General features: G+C 48.5%; 1 protein-coding gene across 8 annotated transcripts in view; it reads left to right on the top strand.

Annotated features, from left to right (window-relative positions):
- Positions 1-17,587, top strand: part of TRIM9 (tripartite motif containing 9) — a 66,642-nt gene that overhangs the window by 9,569 nt on the left and 39,486 nt on the right. For all 8 annotated transcript variants that reach the window (XM_053365592.1, XM_053365558.1, XM_053365580.1 and 5 more), the window contains exon 2: positions 15,760-15,855. In XM_053365592.1, coding sequence (XP_053221567.1) covers positions 15,760-15,855 — 96 coding nt within the window. The remainder of the gene's footprint in view (positions 1-15,759; positions 15,856-17,587) is intronic.

The following is a 17,587-nucleotide window of genomic DNA, read 5'->3' as shown; positions in this document are numbered from 1 at the left end:
GCTGTGATACCTGCATTGCAGGCGTCGGACTCTGTTGTTGTTGTTTAGTCATTTAGTCGAGACCCCCGGACCAGCGCACACCAGGCACTCCTGTTTTCCACCGCCTCCCGCAGTTTGGTCAAACTCATGCTGGTAGCTTCGAGAACACTGTCCCACCATCTCATCCTCTGTCGTCCCCTTCTCCTTGTGCCCTCCATCTTTCCCAACACCAAGGTCTTTTCCAGGGAGTCTTCTCTTCTCATGAGGTGGCCAAGTCTTGGAGCCTCAGTTTCAGGATCTGTCCTTCCAGTGATCACTCAGGGCTGATTTCCTTCAGAATGGATAGGCTTGATCTTCTTGCAGTCCAGAGTCTCCTCCAGCACCATAATTCAAAAGCATCAATTCTTCGGCGATCAGCCTTCTTGATGGTCCAGCTCTCATTTCCATACATCACTACTGGGAAAACCATAGCTTTAACTATGCGGACCTTTGATGGCAAGGTGATGTCTCTGCTTTTTAAGATGCTGTCTAGGTTTGTCATTGATTCTTCATGGATCACTGCCCCTTCATGGATCACTGCCTTGCTGTGGTGAAGGGGCTTGAATAACTCAGAGAAGCTATGAACTATGCCGAGCAGGGCACCCAAGATGGACAGGTCATAGTGGAGAGTTTTGACCAAATGTGAACCACCTGGAGCAGGAACCGGCAAGCCACTCCAGTATCCCTGCCAAGAAAACTCCATGGACAAAGACAACAGGTTGGACTCTACAATTCCATTATTCTTAGCAGCCATGGAGTTTTCTGAAGCATCTCCTTGACTTCACAGGTGGTTGTGGGGTGGGGGAATGAAGAAGGACCTTCCTTCACAATTGCAGCTTTCTTTGCCGCTGCATTTCTGCCCTCTCCTGCTCCCACCCTCCCTTTCTTCCGCCTCCCACTCCGCTTCTCAACAAGCGCAGCCCTCCTGAGCTCAGGAGGCGGAAGAGAGCCTGCCTGACAAGACACAAACTGCTCTGCCAGCTCTCCGGTGTCACCCAGGCCGCCTCAGGGCAAAAGGGCGCTGGGTGCAACACGGCTTGCCACGCATGAGCTTCTTCTCCCAGCAGCCTCCTCAGCCAAGCTGTCAAAATATTTACCCAACATGGGACGCAGCCTGAAAGAAACCTTGCTGCCCTCTCCCTTGCCTGGGAAGGTGCTTTTTGCCTGCGGTCAGATCTCAGTTCTGTGAAGCATCCTTGCAAGAACAGAAAGGAGAGGTGGCAAAGCAGTTGGTGATGGGCGACTTCAGCAACAGGCGAGGGGGCTGCTGATCTTGGCTTGTGCAATCTTTCAGGTCCTGTGGGTGCCTTTGATACCCACCTTTGCAGTCTGCAGTGGTAAAGCCCAGATATAAGTTTAACACCTCCATGACAATGAGGCCTCCAACACCGGTGAATCCCAATTCTTCTCAAATTCTTATTTCCACACTTCGATACAGGTTGCGTTCATGGGATTTTGTTGCCTTCCTCTCTTAAATCACTAGAGATTTGGGGCCTGGGAGGTGGAGTGATGCAAGAGGAGGTAATTTGTAGCAATTAGCACCTGGCTACAGTCATTCCAGGGACAGGGACGCGGTTGGCGCTGTGGGTTAAACCATAGAGCCTAGGACTTGCCGATCAGAAGGTCGGCGGTTCGAATCCCCCCGATGGGGTGAGCTCCCGTTGCTCGGTCCCTGCTCCTGCCCACCTAGCTGTCTGAAAGCACACCAGTGCAAGTAGATAAATAGGTACCGCTCCAGTGGGAAGGTAAACGGCGTTTCTGTGCGCTGCTCTGGTTCGCCAGAAGCGGCTTAGTCATGCTGGCCACATGACTGTATGCCTGCTCCCTCGACCAGTAAAGCGAGATAAGCGCCGCAACCCCAGAGTCGGCCACGACTTGACCTAATGGTCAGGGGTCCCTTTACCTTTACCTTTATCCTTGTCTTGAGGGATGAGGGTGGCGCTGTGGTCTAAACCACTGAGTCTAGGGCTTGCCAATCAGAAGGTCGGCAGTTCGAATCCCCGTGACGGGGTGAGCTCCCGTTGCTCAGTCCCTGCTCCTGCTAACCTAGCAGTTCGAAAGCACACTAGTGCAAGTAGATAAATAGGTACTGCTCCGGCAGGAAGGTAACCGGCGTTTCCGTGCGCTGCTCTGGTTTGCCAGAAGCAGCTTAGTCATGCTGGCCACATAACCCGGAAGCTGTACGCCGGCCCCCTTGGCTAATAAAGCGAGATGAGCGCTGCAACCCCAGAGTCGGTCACGACTGGAGCTAATGGTCAGGGGTCCCTTTACCTTTTACAGTCATTCCACAAGCAATAGATGGGTCACAGCTGTCATCTTGTGACGTGTGGCAATGAAGGCAGCCAGAGCAATTGGTGTCAATGCAGAAATGCTGCATCTATGATGGCACACGTTTCTGTTATCAAGAAGGTGGCACATCCATGGCTTGTGGTGAGCAGAGCCCACCTGCTCTGCGCATTCTATGATGTCCCAAGTGGTGGGGGAGGGCAGGGCAGAGGGGATGCAAGCCCCACAGTGCAAGTTAAACCAAGCGGTAATGGGGGGGTGGGCGACGTGGTGGTGAGGTCAGTGTGGTGCAAACACAGCAGCAGGGCAATCCAGTGCACCCAACCTTGCTACCACCTTGCCCCTCCCAGTCTACCTCCCAGTTAAGAGTGATGCAACCAAGCAAAGCTCAGGGGCCACGGCCAGCCCACCGCATGGTTGGCTAATGCTAGTCACCGGCCAAATAGTTGACCTAAACTTCAGCCGTTTCATGAAAGGAGCCGTATTATGCAAAACACGCCCCGGAGAAATGGAATGGCTCAGGTTCACTGTCCAGTCTAGCAGTAGAAGAAAAGGACTTAATGGCATGAGGGAGACAACCATGGGGTCCTGGTGGTGGTGCAGCTGGAAGCCAAGAGAGCATCTTTGACTAAGCAGATGTTGCTTCTTCGATGCATGTAGTCAAAGAGAGGGAGGTGGCTGCCCTGCCCTGTGCTTTTGTCGTTACCTGCACAGGTGAGGCCACGCCCACCTCTAGTCACATGCAAAGGAAGTCTGTCCCAGCCCAGAAGGAAACAGGAAGTTGACCTGCTGGCTGGACAAACATTCCTCCCCATGTGTAAACATGTTCACTCTAGGAATGTTGTACTTGACTGCTCTTGTGTTTCACATCCCACAAAGACCATCCAAACGCTTGTTTGAAACCTCCAATGAAGAAAAGTCCCCAACCTCTTACTGTCAGAAAGTTTTTCCTGATGTTGAGTCCAAATCTCCTTTCTTGCAACTTGAAGCCATTGGTCCAAGTCCTATCCTCCAGAGCAGGAGAAAACAAGATTGCTCCATCTTCCATGTCGCAGCCCTTTAGATATTTGAAGAAGGCTATTGTATCTCTCCTCAGTGTCCTCTTTTCCAGGCTAAACATACCCAGCTCCTTCAACCTTTCCTCATTAGGCTTGGTTTCCAGACCCTTGATCATCTTGGTCGCCCTCCTCTGCACACCTTCCAGTTTGTCAACATCCTTCGTAAATTGTGGTACCCAAAATTGGACACAGAACTCCAGAGTAACCTTATGCAGTCAACATTTCACCAGCTTCTCCACAAGAAGATCATGGGGGACTTTGTCAAAAGCCCTGACTATTGGTCGTGTTACCTGGGGATGATGGCAGCTGGAGTCCCAGTATCAGGGAGAGTGACATGGCTTCACCACCCTTATTATAGAGATTCCCGTGAGCCTAGAATCTGTTTAAAGCAGGGCTGCTCCTGAGATGGACGACCAAAAACTGTAGGGAAATCCAAAACTCACCAAATCTAGCAGCCGCCCTCACTGAGACATCTGCCAAACAAATTACTGACAGATGAAACAAGGCATTAATTTCTCAGATTTACAAGGGCATGCATGAAGTCTTTCCTTGCGAGGAGTCCCCATTGTGCGCCTGGAAGGGAAGGATGTAAACAGAACCATGCGCTACATCAAAAAATGTTTCAAACTGCTGAAGGAAAACCACCAGCCGTTTGTCACCCATGGGAAATTGCATTGTTCAACACTGGGAGTTTGTGCCTTGTGAGAAATCATTCCCAGAGACAAAACTTGGGAAGATTCTTCCCAAAATATGCATATACATATGCTTCACAGGTAGAAGCTTCAGGGTTCAATCCCGTGTATCTCTGAAGCAGGATCTGAGCCCAGGAGCCCTCTTGCCTTTCTGTGAATCCCAGTGACTGGTATTCAGAAACATTGCAAAGCCATCCTAGATAGTAACCCTCAATAGTTCTCTCCTCCATTTGTCTAATCCTCTTTTAAAGCCATCCATATTGGTGGCAATCCCTGCCTCCTGTGGCAGGGAGTTCCATAGTTCAACAATGTGCTGTGGGAAGAAATACTTCCTTGTATCTTTCCTGGATCTCCCAACATGAAGGGCTCCTTCACAACTTCCCTTTGCCCCACAATTTCATCTGTTTATCCCTAGGCATGGGTCTGAGAGATCTTTCTTTTGTCCTGCCACTTTTCCCAGTGTTGGTGCTGACCTTTAAAGCCCTAAATGGCCTCGGTCCAGTATATCTGAAGGAGCGTCTCCACCCCCATCGTTCAGCCCAGACACCGAGGTCCAACTCCGAGGGCCTTCTGGCAATTCCTTCAATGCGAGAAGTGAAGTTACAGGGAACCAGGCAGAGGGCCTTCTCAGTGGTGGCACCCGCCCTGTGGAACGCCCTCCCCTCAGATGAAACAAAATAAAAAAATTCCTTCCAGTAGTACCTTGGAAACCAACTTAGTTTGTTATTGGCATGAGCTTTCGTGTGCATGCACACTTCTTCAGATACACACTAAGTTTGTTATTGGTATGAGCTTTTGTGTGTGCATGCAATGGAAGGAATTTTTTAATTTTGTTTCGACTACAGCAGACCAACACAGCTACCTACCTCCCCTCAGTGTCCGTCTTAGGTGAAAGGGGGTCAGGAATGCTGTTCAAAGATACTGAATCTACCAGCTGTTTCTCTCTTGATGTTTCCTCTTCTAACTGTTCCTCACCCAGTATTTCCCAGCTTCTCCTTTCTAGACCATGCCCCTCTGCAAACCACTGTTCTAAATCAATACTGTCCTCCTGCCTTTGGGAAAGTTCAGGAGAAGGGGACTGGGCTCCCACCATGCATTCCGTTCCTTTGAGCCCATAACAAAAAATGTCGGAATCTCTGCTACAACCGAGCTACTCCTCCAGTCGAATCCTCCGGAATCGCCTCCAATGATGATTAACGACCTGAGCCTCTGATAAGGCTCCAGAGTAACGCAGAGTATCCAGCAGCAGGGAAGGACCTGAGAAATATGAGCTACATTGCAAAGAGTGTTTTATTTCGAACTATGCAGACAGAAAAGAAACATACATGCTCTCTCTGTGAAAGCAGAGAGCAACTGGAAAAACAAAGGAACAGGAAACCAGTAACGTCACATCAGTCTTCCGTGAGACTTCCAACAGCCTGGAATCTCTGGAATGCAAAACAGAGTCTTGTGGCTCCAAGCACTGCACAGTGGCATAAACAGAAACCAACACATTCCTCCTCAGCCTGTGAGTACCGTATTTTTCGCTCTATAAGACGCACTTTTCCCCTTCAAAAATTAAGGGGAAATGTGTGTGCGTCTCATGGAGCGAATGCAGGCTCCTTGGCTTCAGCGATAGCAACGCGAAGCCTCCGAAGCGTAGGGGGAGAGCTCCCCCCGCACTCCGGAGGCTTCGCGTTGCTTTTGCTGAAGCCGCCTGAAGCCCCCGCAGCGCAGCGCAAACTCCCGCTGCGCTCCGGGAGCTTCAGGCAGCTATCCACAAGCAGGAGTTCCCGCTGAGCTCCGAAGGCTTGTGGATAGCCGCCTGAAGCCTGGAGAGCGAGAGGGGTCGGTGCACACCGATCACTCTTGCTCTCCAGGTTTCGCTTCGCTGGAGAGGCGCTGCACAGCTTTCCCTCTCTGCGCAGCGTCCCTTCAGCAAAGCAGGAGGAGAAATGGAAGGGGCTCATGTTTCTACTGCCGCTTTGCTGAAGGGGCGCTGAGCAGAGAGGGGAAGAATCCCCCCCCCGTTCTCCCCCTCCTATGGTCCGGTGCGTCCTATAGAGTGAAAAATACGGTACTTCCTATACCAACTTCTCCTTCCCTATTCCCAGCTTGCCTGGGCGTGTCCCAGTCCTGGCCACACCCCTCGCCAGGATCCTATTCCACTGCTTCCTCCTTCTCCCCATCGTCCTGCCAGTTCATGACAGCAAGCCAGTGTGGTGTAGTGGTTAGAGAGTCAGCCTAGGGAGAAAGCAGGGTTCAAATCCCCACTTGGCCATGAATCTCACTGGGTGACCCAGCTGACCTCACTGGGTTGTTGTGGGGATAAACTGGGGCGGGGGGGGGGAGAACCATATAAGCCGCCTTGAGCTCCCTGGAGAAACAGGTGGGATGGAAACGCAATAGAAACCAAAGGTAGAAATGAACAGGTAGGAGATGTAACATCACTTCCCAAAACACAAGAATCAAGACTGTGGATTTTTATTCTCTTTCAAGTGTGGAAAGAGCATCGCTCATACAGAGGAGAAATCAATACCCTCTTCTGTGGAACAAATTAAAATGCCCTGTTTGTCGTCATCCACCCTCTGCTTCCCATTCGAATCCAGAGTCCGGGTCCTTTAGCTGCTTCTGTATTTGGCTAATCCTTCTCTGTCTGCTTTCTCTCTGCCTCTTCTTCCCCTTCCTCCTCTCTCGGCTCCCCCCTCTCCCTTCACTCCCTCCCCAGAGGTGCCTTCCTTCGCTCTGCTCCAGTAATCTCATTTCTCCCCGAAGCAACACTTTGGCTTTCCAAGCACAAAAGATGGCCTGCTAATTACAATCTGGGCGGCCTCCTCCGGAACCGAAACACACACACACACACAGTCCTTCCTTCTCCAAGGTTATCTGAGCACAAGTCTTCTTTTGCAGAAGCTGACAGCCCAAGAGCCCCCCCACCCCACCCCCCCAGAGTGCTGGAATCCCTTAATGGGTTGCAAAAGGCCAAAAGGAGGAGGGCTGGGCGGCTTAGACAGATCCCCTGTGCAATTTCCACAAATCAAGCATCCACCCAGCCCTTGCCTTCACCGGAGCAGCTGCCTGCAAGAACCGCTAATAATCCTTCAGCAGGCTGAGCCATTGAGCAAAAGCCTCTTGGGATGAATGGGGAAGGGATTGCAAATGTTACAGGGGTTGACGTCATGCCTGGTGTGCAATCTCCAGGAAATAATGTACTTTTCTCTCTCCCCCCCCCCCGAACATTGTGGAGGCATCCTGGCCTTCAACCTTCCCATTACTTATTTAATTCAGCCGGGGAGTTTCCTGGCTGCGGATTCGAGAGGCTTGCTGGTGTCGAACATAAGAATGTAACATGAGCCTTGGCCCATCTAGTCCAACATCCTGTTCTCCCCCCTCCCAATTTTAATCACATTTTCTGTTTTACCATTTAAAATACTCATCTTTACATCCTTAAGATACCAGTGACTTCCCTTCTTCTCTTTCCGTGGTTCATTTTACAAAACATAAACCCCTGCATATTTTATATAATCTAGACCAGGCATGTCCAACAGGCAGATCGTGATCTACTTGTAGATCACTGGACGTCTGTGGTAGATCACTAGTAGATCACTGGCTCCCCTCTGAAGAAGCTCAACAACATTGGCTCCCCTAAAAAAAGCTCAATGTCTTTGCCCTGCACCCCCAAAAAGGGAGTAGATCGCTGCCACTTTTTAACTCTGTGAGTAGATTGCTGTCTCTTGGGAGTTGGCCACCCCGAACTAGACCATTCAGTATTCTATTATTACATCCATCAAAACTTATATACACTGCTGAATTTATCTTAATGCTGCCCACGTTTTCAAATGAAAGTAATTTTCCTCCATATATTCAATAAACATTTTCCAGTCTTCTTTAAACGTATGTTCTTCTTGCTCTCTTATTCTATATGTTAGGTCTGCAAGCTGCGCATAGTCCACCAATTTAAGTTGCCATTCTGTTCTTAGGTAAAGGTAAAGGGACCCCTGACCATTAGGTCCAGTCGTGACCGACTCTGGGGTTGCGGCACTGATCTCGCTTTATGCCCGAGGCATTAGGGCGGCCCCGATCCTCTGGTGACTCACCTCTCCTGGCCTGGAGGCGAACATTCCTCCTGCAGGAACTGAGTTCCCTCCGCCTCTCTGCCCTGAGCCTCTGCAGCTCAGGAGAGGCTGGAGGGTTACCGGACCCAGAGGCAACCTCAGCTTCCTCTGACGGGGCTGAGAGTGGAGCACCTGCAGGCAATGGGTCCTCCATCACCTCAAGAGCCAGAGCAGACTCAGCTGGTGCCTGCACCTGAGGATCCAGCACAGGTGAGGACCCTTCAGGCTCATGCCCCAGCCCCGGTTCAGCTGGTTCTGGAGGCGGGGAATTCTGTGCAGGCTGGGATCCCTCAGGTTCAGCCTCCGAGTCCAAATCCCAGGCCATCACAGGTGGATTTATACCGGACCATCCACACATTGTTCTGTTTTTTTGGTTGATCTGTGATGATCTTCCAAAGCTATTCCATCACCGCCATCTGTACGGACTGTCTAGAGCTATAGGATTTCAGTGGGGATTTATGGGTTTTTATAGATTGTTTGGAAAGCTGTATGCCCATCCTGAAACTTCTGCAGGCACAAACATTATTTAAAGCAGGATCGCCTATAACCACCCAGATATAACCGTGAGCGCAAATAATCATGAATGGATGATAAACGGTATGCCTGGAGAGCCCCTTAGTCATGAGGAAGAGGGCATAGCTTTGCATCCTAAATCTTGAGCATAAATAAGAGTCATAGAATCATAGAATTCTACAGTTGGAAGAGACTCCAAGGACATCTCGTTGACCCTCGGGGTCCCTTCCAACTCTACAATTCTATGATTTTATGATCTAGTCCCTGTGATGCAGGAATCACAACTAAAGAATCCCTGATGGATGGCCATCCAGCCTCTACCCTGTTTCAGGAAGTTTTTTATGTTTCACGTTTTAGTATGTTCTGATATATGCTGTGAGCCACCCAGAGTGGCTGGGGAAACCCAGCCAAATAGGCGGGGTGTAAAGGTAAAGGACCCCTGACAGGTAAGTCCAGTTGTGGACGACTCTGGGGTTGCACGCTCATCTCGCTTTATAGGCCAAGGGAGCCGGCGTTTGTCCATAGACAGCTTCCAGGTCATGTGGCCAGCTCTGGCGAACCAGAGCAGTGCATGGAAACGCCGTTTACCTTCCCACTGGAGCGGTACATATTTATCTACTTGCACTGGTATGCTTTCGAACTTCTAGGTGGGCAGGAGCAGGGACCGAACAACGGGAGCTCACCCCGTTGCAGGGATTCGAACCGCCGACCTCCTGATCGGCAAGCCTTAGGCTCTGTGGTTTAGACCACAGTGCCACCCGCCACCCTGGTGTGGTATAAATAATAAAATTAACAACAGCAATAATAATTGAATGAAGGAGAGTCCACCACCTTCTGAAGGAGTCTTTTCCCCTTTGAACAGTTCTTGTTGTCAGAAAGCTCTTCATAATTGTCAGGGAACTGCCATCAGTGCCGGAGTGTGCTGGTCCCGGGGGGGAAGGTTACCGTTGACGTAGTCGAAGTCGGTCCTGGGTCACTAGCCTGGAAACAGTTCGCAAGGAGCGGGGCGAGGTCTGAAGCAGGAAGCCGAGTGGGGACAGGAACACTGGAGGGTCAGGTCTGGGTCCGGATAGGAGCAGGTACTCAACGCCGACGTTGCTCCCGCAACCTGGGACCGGGCTGACTGGCCTTTATCTTCTCTGAGGCCAGGGGCAGTCCCGGCCCCCAGGAGACCTGCCTCTCCTGGCCTTAAGGTGAGCACTCCTCCTGGGAGAAACCAGTTCCCTCCGCCTCTCTGCCCTGAGCCTCTGCAGTTCAGGAGAGGCTGAAGGGTTACTGGGCCCAGGGGGAGACTCACCTGTAGGCACTGAGTCCTCAACCACCTCTGGAACCAGAATGGATTCACCTAGTGCCTGCTCCTGAGGATCTGGCACAGGTGCAGGCGCCTCAGAATCAAGGCCCTGCCCTGGCTCAACTGGCCCTGGAGGCGGGGACTCCTGTGCAGGCTGGGATTCCTCCGGTTCATCCTCTGAATCGGATTCCCAGGCCATCACACGGAGCGAGAGAGCAAAATCCAGAGGGATTCCAGAGAGCGTCCCGGGAGTGGGAGAGGCAGCCCATCTTCTGGGGAAGAGAATCAGCGTAGCACCAGTGGAGAAGGGGGGCAGATGGGGGAAGCGGCGAGGCGGTCCCAGGACTCCTTGCCGGGGACCAGCGGGGAGAGTAGAGGTCCTCCGCTGCCTACGCCCTCCTTGCGCAGAAGGCTTTCGCGCAGAGAGAGTAGGAGGAGACTGGGCGTCAAAGAGCTTCTTTGCTGGAAGAAGTTTAAGAAACGCCCACTGACGGATTCTGCCAGCGATTGAGACAGCCACAGGAGAGTGGCTGTCCGGACAGAAAAGGTTCACTCAGGCAACCCAGCCAGGTGTTTGCACCGGCTTACGCACGAGCAACCCCTAGAACCAGTAATGTTTAGCTGAAATCTCCTTTCTCATCATTTGAATCCATTGGTTTGCATCCTGTGCTTTTCGGTGGAGCAGAAAACAAGCTTGCTCCATCTCCCCTTCAGATATTTGAAGATGCCTATCATATCTCCTCTTAGTCTCCTCTTCTCCACGCTAAGCCAAACTCCCTCAGCCGTTCCTCATAACTTGGTTTCCAGACCCTTGCCCATCTTGGCTGTCCTCCTCTGCACACCTTCCAGCTTGTCAACACCCTCCTTAAATTGTGGTATGCAGAATTGGAAACAGAATTCCAGGTGTGGCCTGACCAAGACAAAATAGAACGGGACGATTACTTCCTTTGATCTGGACGCTAGACCTCTGTTGATGCAGCCTAGAACATCATTAGCTAAATAGGACTTTACATTTGCTGAGAATGTAAATCTAAATGGCGGAGTGGTGTCACCTGTATCTAGTTTGTGTATTTCTTGATTGTGTCTAGTTTCGTATTCCTTGGAAAATCTTCACCCTGAAGCTTCTCGGCAGTGCCCCCACCCTATGTTTTTCCATGTTACTTGAGGGGGGGGGAATTGAGTGGGAGCAGGGCTGATGAGTGGCGTCATTTTAATTAGAGAACCCTCCGTTGATTAGCTCTCCATCTTAATGATCTTGCTGCTATAAATTACCCAGAAAAGAATTGACAAAGGATTGCATTGGGTTCTCCCCCACCCCCTTTAGAGAGGCAACTGTAAGGTCGTTTTCTACTTCGTTAAGCCTGGGTGCCCTTCCCCCTTCTCATCCCTCATCTATCCTAGGACACCAGCTCCTTTTCCAAGATTGAAGTCGTGGGAGCAGAGAAAAGCACTTTAACCTAGACGAATTTCCGGTCACTGCACACTGGCGATCTTTGTTCTTCCTCCAAAATCTGTTAATGCAAGCGGAAAAGAGACGGGGTGTGCAGAAAACTCTATCAGGACATAAGAACGTGAAATTTAAATAGAAAGCTGCCTTGTGTAGAGCCAGAGCATTGGTCCCGATAGCTCAGTATTGTCTACACAGACAGGCAGGTTCTCTTCAACCCCTACCTGAAGGAGCGTCTCCACCCCCATCGTTCTGCCCAGACACTGAGGTCCAGTGCTGAGGGCCTTCTGGCGGTTCCCTCACTGTGAGAAGCCAAGTTACAGGGAACCAGGCAGAGGGCCTTCTCGGTGGTGGCACCCGCCCTGTGGAACGCCCTCCCACCAGATGTCAAGGAAATAAACAACTACCAGACTTTTAGAAGACAGCTGAAGGCAGCCCTGTTTAGGGAAGCTTTTAATGTTTAGTAGACTATTGTATTTTAATATTCTGCTGAAAGCTGCCCAGAGTGGCTTGGGAAACCCAGCCAGATGGGCAGGCTATACATAAATTATTATTATTATTACTGTATTATACATGGAGATGGCCCAATCGCCTTCTCAATCCGGCCCACGGACGGTCCGGGAATCAGTGTGTTTTTACATGAGTAGAATGTGTCCTTTTATTTAAAATTCATCTCTGGGTTATTTGTGGGGCATAGGAATTTGTTCATATTTTTTTCCAAAATATAGTCCGGCCCCCCACAAGGTCTGAGGTACAGTGGACTGGCCCCCTGCTAAAAAAGTTTGCTGACCCCTGTATTCTTGCTTGTAGCATATAAAAACAATTTTTTATCATGCTTATGAATCTCTGTACCTACAATACGAAGTAAAAGGGCTTCTGGCTTTTTAAAAAAATGTCTATTTCAACATTTAAAAAATCTCATTATGTCATTTCCCAAAAGTCCTTTACTTTCTTACATTCCCACCAAATACAGTAAAAAGTACCTTCTTTTTCCTTACATTTCCAACATTTATTGGGTCCCTTCCAACTCTATGGGATGCGAGTGGCGCTGTGGGTTAAACCACAGAGTCTATAGGACTTGCCGATCGGAAGGTTGGCGGTTTGAATCCCCGCGATGGGGTGAGCTCCCGTTGCTCGGTCCCTACTCCTGCCAACCTAGCAGTTCAAAAGCACACCAGTGCAAGTAGATAAATAGGTACCGCTCCGGCGGGAAGGTAAACGGCGTTTCCGTGCGCTGCTCTGGTTCACCAGAAGTGGCTTAGTCTTGCTGGCCACATGACCCGGACGCTGTACGCCGGCTCCCTTGGCCAATAAAGCGAGATGAGCACCGCAACCCCAGAGTCAGTCACAACTGGACCTAATGGTCAGGGGTCCCTTTACCTTTTCCCCAACTCTCTGATTCTATGGAATAAGGCAGGTTCTTATGTTCCAATGTTCCAGGAACCTTCTGCATACAAAGCAGACGCTTCACCACCAAGCTTTTCCTTTCCCCTTGCTTTTGTGCTGCCATCCATTTGCCTCTGAATTCCTGGCATAAATCTTCCAGTGGTTCCTTGTCACTGAAAAAGCCTCCATGTCTGCATTGATGCACCTCGGGAACCAGCCGTGCAGTGAATTCAGGGCACCCTATTTACATAATGTGGAAGCAATTGATTGCGAGGAGGTGATGAGTAATTGTCTCAACAGCCCGGGCTCCATTTACTGTTTCCTGGCCTGCCGCTTCAGCAATCAAACTGCCGCCTGATGGAGCTTTTTCCACTGAGAGCATGCAAAAGATCCGGAAGGAAATTCTTTTTTTTTTAAAAAAAATATTTATTAGCTTTTCACACATTATAAAGACACATATCACAACAAAAAACAACAACATAAACCATGAACACACACAAAACACAAAAAACACCACATGTATAATTTCAATCACTTATTTTCATAAAACTTATTTTCCCGACCTCCTCATACCTCCCCTTACTGCATCCCAATCCTAATTAATTTTGATCAACAAATCCCTTCCTAATTTCTAATAAATAATTTTAACCTTTCTTTTCATATTGCATAATGGTTACAGCATACAACCTCATATTTTCCAAATCCACAATGTCTTAGCATTCAACAATTTTACAATGTTTCTTAAGATAGTCTTTAAATTTCTTCCAATCTTCTTCCGCCGTCTCTTTTCCCTGGTCTCGGATTCTGCCGGTCATCTCTGCCAATCCCATATAGTCTATAACTTTCATCTGCCATTGATCCGGAAGGAAATTCTTCCTCCAGTGCCTTTGCCTTCTGCCTCCCAGGAGACTCCACAAATCGCCTGCCCTGGAAAGGGGCTGAGTCAGGGCTGGTGGTGTAGCAGGGACCCTTTTAAAAACCAGGGACCTATGGCTGCGATTGCATCTGTCCCTGGGGCCAAAAATGCACCTTTGCCCTGAATCACAGAGCACATGACTAACAGGAGCTGTCAAGAAGAATATTGACCGTCAAGAAGGATGATGTCCCTTTAAGAATCAGAGAAGGAAGAAGCGCTGGTCCACAGCTAGGAAAAGATAAGGAGTAATTGATGACTCCTGATTCCCTTTCTCTTTTAGAAATACCGCTATCTAAAGCACAGACATCACCTTGCCAACAAAGGTCTGTATAGTAAAAGCTATGGTTTTCCCAGTAGTGATGTATGGAAGTGAGAGCTGGACCATAAAGAAGGCTGATCACCAAAGAATGGATGCTTTTGAATTCTGGTGCTGGAGGAGACTCTTGAGAGTCCCATGAACTGCAAGAAGATCAAACCGATCCATTCTGAAGGAAATCAGCCCTGAGTGCTCACTGCAAGGACAGATCCTGAAGCTGAGGCTGCAATACTTTGGCCACTTCATGAGAAGAGAAGACTCCCTGGAAAAGACCCTGATGTTGGGAAAGATGGAGGGCACAAGGAGAAGGGGATGACAGAGGACAAGATGGTTGCACAGTGTTCTCAAAGCTACCAGCATGAGTTTGACCAAACTGCGGGAGGCAGTGGAAGACAGGAGGGCCTGGCGTGCTCTGGTCCAGGGGGTCATGAAGAGTCGGACACGACTAAACAACAACAACAATTTGCAATGGTTAAATCGATCATGTCTGCATGTGAGGGGGCACATTTGGGGTTGAGTTTCTTTTTCAGGGAGGGGTTGAGGCCAGTGTCAAATCTAGCTAGATGTCCCTTTCCTGGGCTGAAGACAACTATACTATGTCACTTCTGCTAGTGGTGTCTTTGAAGACAGAAACATAGCAGCTCAGCCCCTATGTCTTCTTCTACAGGCCCTTCCTCTGCATGGAAAGAAATCTGCTTTTTGCAATACGCCCTCACCATGTAGTGTATCTGAGTACGTGCAGAGTGCATTTTTCTAGCCACAGGTTGCAGTAAACCCACATAAGGGGGGGAAAGCGACTTTGAGCAGAGTGTCTCTTCTGTAATACTGCCTTTTTCTTTTTTCTTTCGGTAAGTGGGGAAATGGTGAAAAACCCCAACCACTTAATTTTGTTCTGGCTTTACAATCCTGCTATCCTGGTGACTTGAGCATTCTGAGCGGGCTGGTAAAATTCTGGTTGGATATATGAGCAAGAACCCCACTGGGAAGGAGTGCAGTGCGTTATAATGGGTTGTAGAATCTGAATTATTTGCCGCTTTCTGTGAAATTCGCCTCCTGCTAATCATTGGCTGAACTTGAGCTGTTGCAATTCTGGGTGTTATGTACTGAAGTTCTCACCCTGGGCCAGCAGGGGGATACTGTAGATAGTTTTCACTCAGGTCCGCATATGCAAATAAGGAATTGAAAGTGACGTTCAGTGATTGGATAGTTACAGAAAGTTGTTACTGTTGCGTTGTAGTGGAGCTCTATATAAGCAGGTTGGCTGAACCCTTCAGTTCAGTTCTGTTCTGGCCTGTGAATAAATAAGAGCTGTCTGAAGAATCGCTGTGTCGTCTGATATGTTCACCCACAACTTAACACTGAGCTGCTTGGAATATTTGGCTCCATAACCTACCTAGAATGTTGAGGCCCATCCCTGGTGCAGGTGCGAGAACGATGAGCTCTCTGAGCATGTACAGAGGCTTCCACAGACTCATAAGACCCTGACCCTGATTTATGTACCCGAATCCCCTGAATTTCTGTTTGGTTTTATGTGCTTTTACGCTGCCAGTTTTTGGGTGGTAGTTTGGTTTTAATGACGCTGCTTGTTTTTATGCTGCATTTACAAACTCTAAATGTTTTTCAATAAATCAAATTGAGTAAATATCAGTCTCACATCTGGAGCAGCTAAAACTAGTCTGCACTTTCCCCGGGAAATGGGGCCCTTTCTTCTAACCCAGATTTTTCCTCCTTCCCCCCCACAGAGCCAGCTGTCTCAGGCACTGAACGGACTCTCAGACAGAGCAAAGGAGGCCAAAGAATTCTTGGTGCAACTACGGAACATGGTGCAGCAAATCCAGGTACGCTCTCGAATCCGCCAGGTGGAAATGGGAGCTGGATGCAGCATTTGGGGACCTGAAACCGAAAGCCCAAATTGGAACCCTGGCCCCTAGTGAACAAGGCTCACTGCCCAGACAAGCAGCCCCCTAACCAGGTGCCCTCCAGCTGTTTTGTGTTTATTTAATTTTTTTAACATAATTATTACAAAATATAAGCAAAATATTGCAGATACATACATACATACATATATATTTCAGATAAACACACATATATAAAAAAAGAACAAAAGATAAAAAAGAAAAAAGAAGAAAAAATAAAGAGAAAAAAAGAAGAAAAAAAGTTGGAAGAATTTCTTCCAAATTTATTCTACAAATATCTCAATATGAAATGAATAATAAAATTTCATTGATTGACTTCCATCGCTTACACTGCACTTCCTATATACATTTTAAGCAAGGTTGTATCTGTTATTCTGTATTTTTCCCATACTATTTCCCATTTTTCTCATGCAAATATTATAATCACTCAAGTTTTCTAAATCTTTCATAAATCTAAATCTTTCATAAATCTATTCTAAACACAACCAATACCTCCAGCTGTTTTGGATTAGAACTCCCATCAGCTCCCGACCATGATGACTGGGGACAGACCCACACTGCAATTTAGGCAACCTTGGCCTTCCAGATGTTTTAAGACTACAATTCCCATCATCCCTGACCACTGGTCCTGTTAGCTAGGGATCATGGGAGTTGTAGTCCCAAAACATCTGGAAGGCTGAGGTTGCCTATGCCTGATTTAAACCATCCATAGTTTAAAGCATCCAGTGTGCATGTCAGGCACATAACTTCCCCCGAAGTATCCTAGGAATGGTTAAGAGCATGAGATGAACCTGTTGAATCAGGCCAATGGTCCATCGAGTCCGGCGTCCTGTTCTCAGAGTGGCCACCCCGATGCTTGTGGGAAACGCACAAGCAGGATTCGAACACAAGATCAACATTCTCCTGTCCCATAGTTCCCAGCAACTGGTAGTTTGTTAAAGGTCCTGGGTATTGCAGCTCTGTGAGGAGGAAACTACAGTTTCCCAGGATTCATTTTGGGGGAGAAAGTCATGTGCTTTTCTGTGCATTGGAAGTCCTTTGAACCCCGGAGCTGATGGGAGCTGTGGCCTAAAACAGCTGGCGGGCACAAGGTTGGCAAAGCCTGCTCTGTTGGACCATGTCACGTGGTTTTTAAAATATTTGTATTTTATTAAAAAAAATTCAGTGAAAATATGATATGAAAGAAAAGAAATGTGAAAGGAAAGAAAGAGGAAAAGTTATCAAAACAATTCAATACAACAGCATATATAAGTACAGTGGTACCTCAGGTTACATATGCTTCAGGTTACATATGCTTCAGGTTACAGACTCCGCTAACCCAGAAATAGTGCTTCAGGTTAAGAACTTTGCTTCAGGATGAGAACAGAAATCAGGCTCCGGCGGCACGGCGGCAGCAGGATGCCCCATTAGCTAAAGTGGTGCTTCAGGTTAAGAACAGTTTCAGGTTAAGTATGGACCTCCGGAACGAATTAAGTACTTAACCTGAGGTACCACTGTACATAAGCAGCACTTTTTGTTTGTTTTTGCAAGCCCAGTCACAGTGCCACCCCCAGGCAGTGGCTATATAGAAGGATCTATATAGATCTATATATAGAAGGATCTATATATCTCACTATATAGAAGGATCTGGCAACTTCTGTTTCAGTGTATCTGA

This window comes from Podarcis raffonei, chromosome 1 (genome assembly GCF_027172205.1).
Source record: "Podarcis raffonei isolate rPodRaf1 chromosome 1, rPodRaf1.pri, whole genome shotgun sequence".
Lineage (NCBI taxonomy): Eukaryota > Metazoa > Chordata > Lepidosauria > Squamata > Lacertidae > Podarcis > Podarcis raffonei.
Note: the sequence above shows the minus strand (reverse complement) of the source record. Positions and strands in the feature narration are given on the sequence as shown.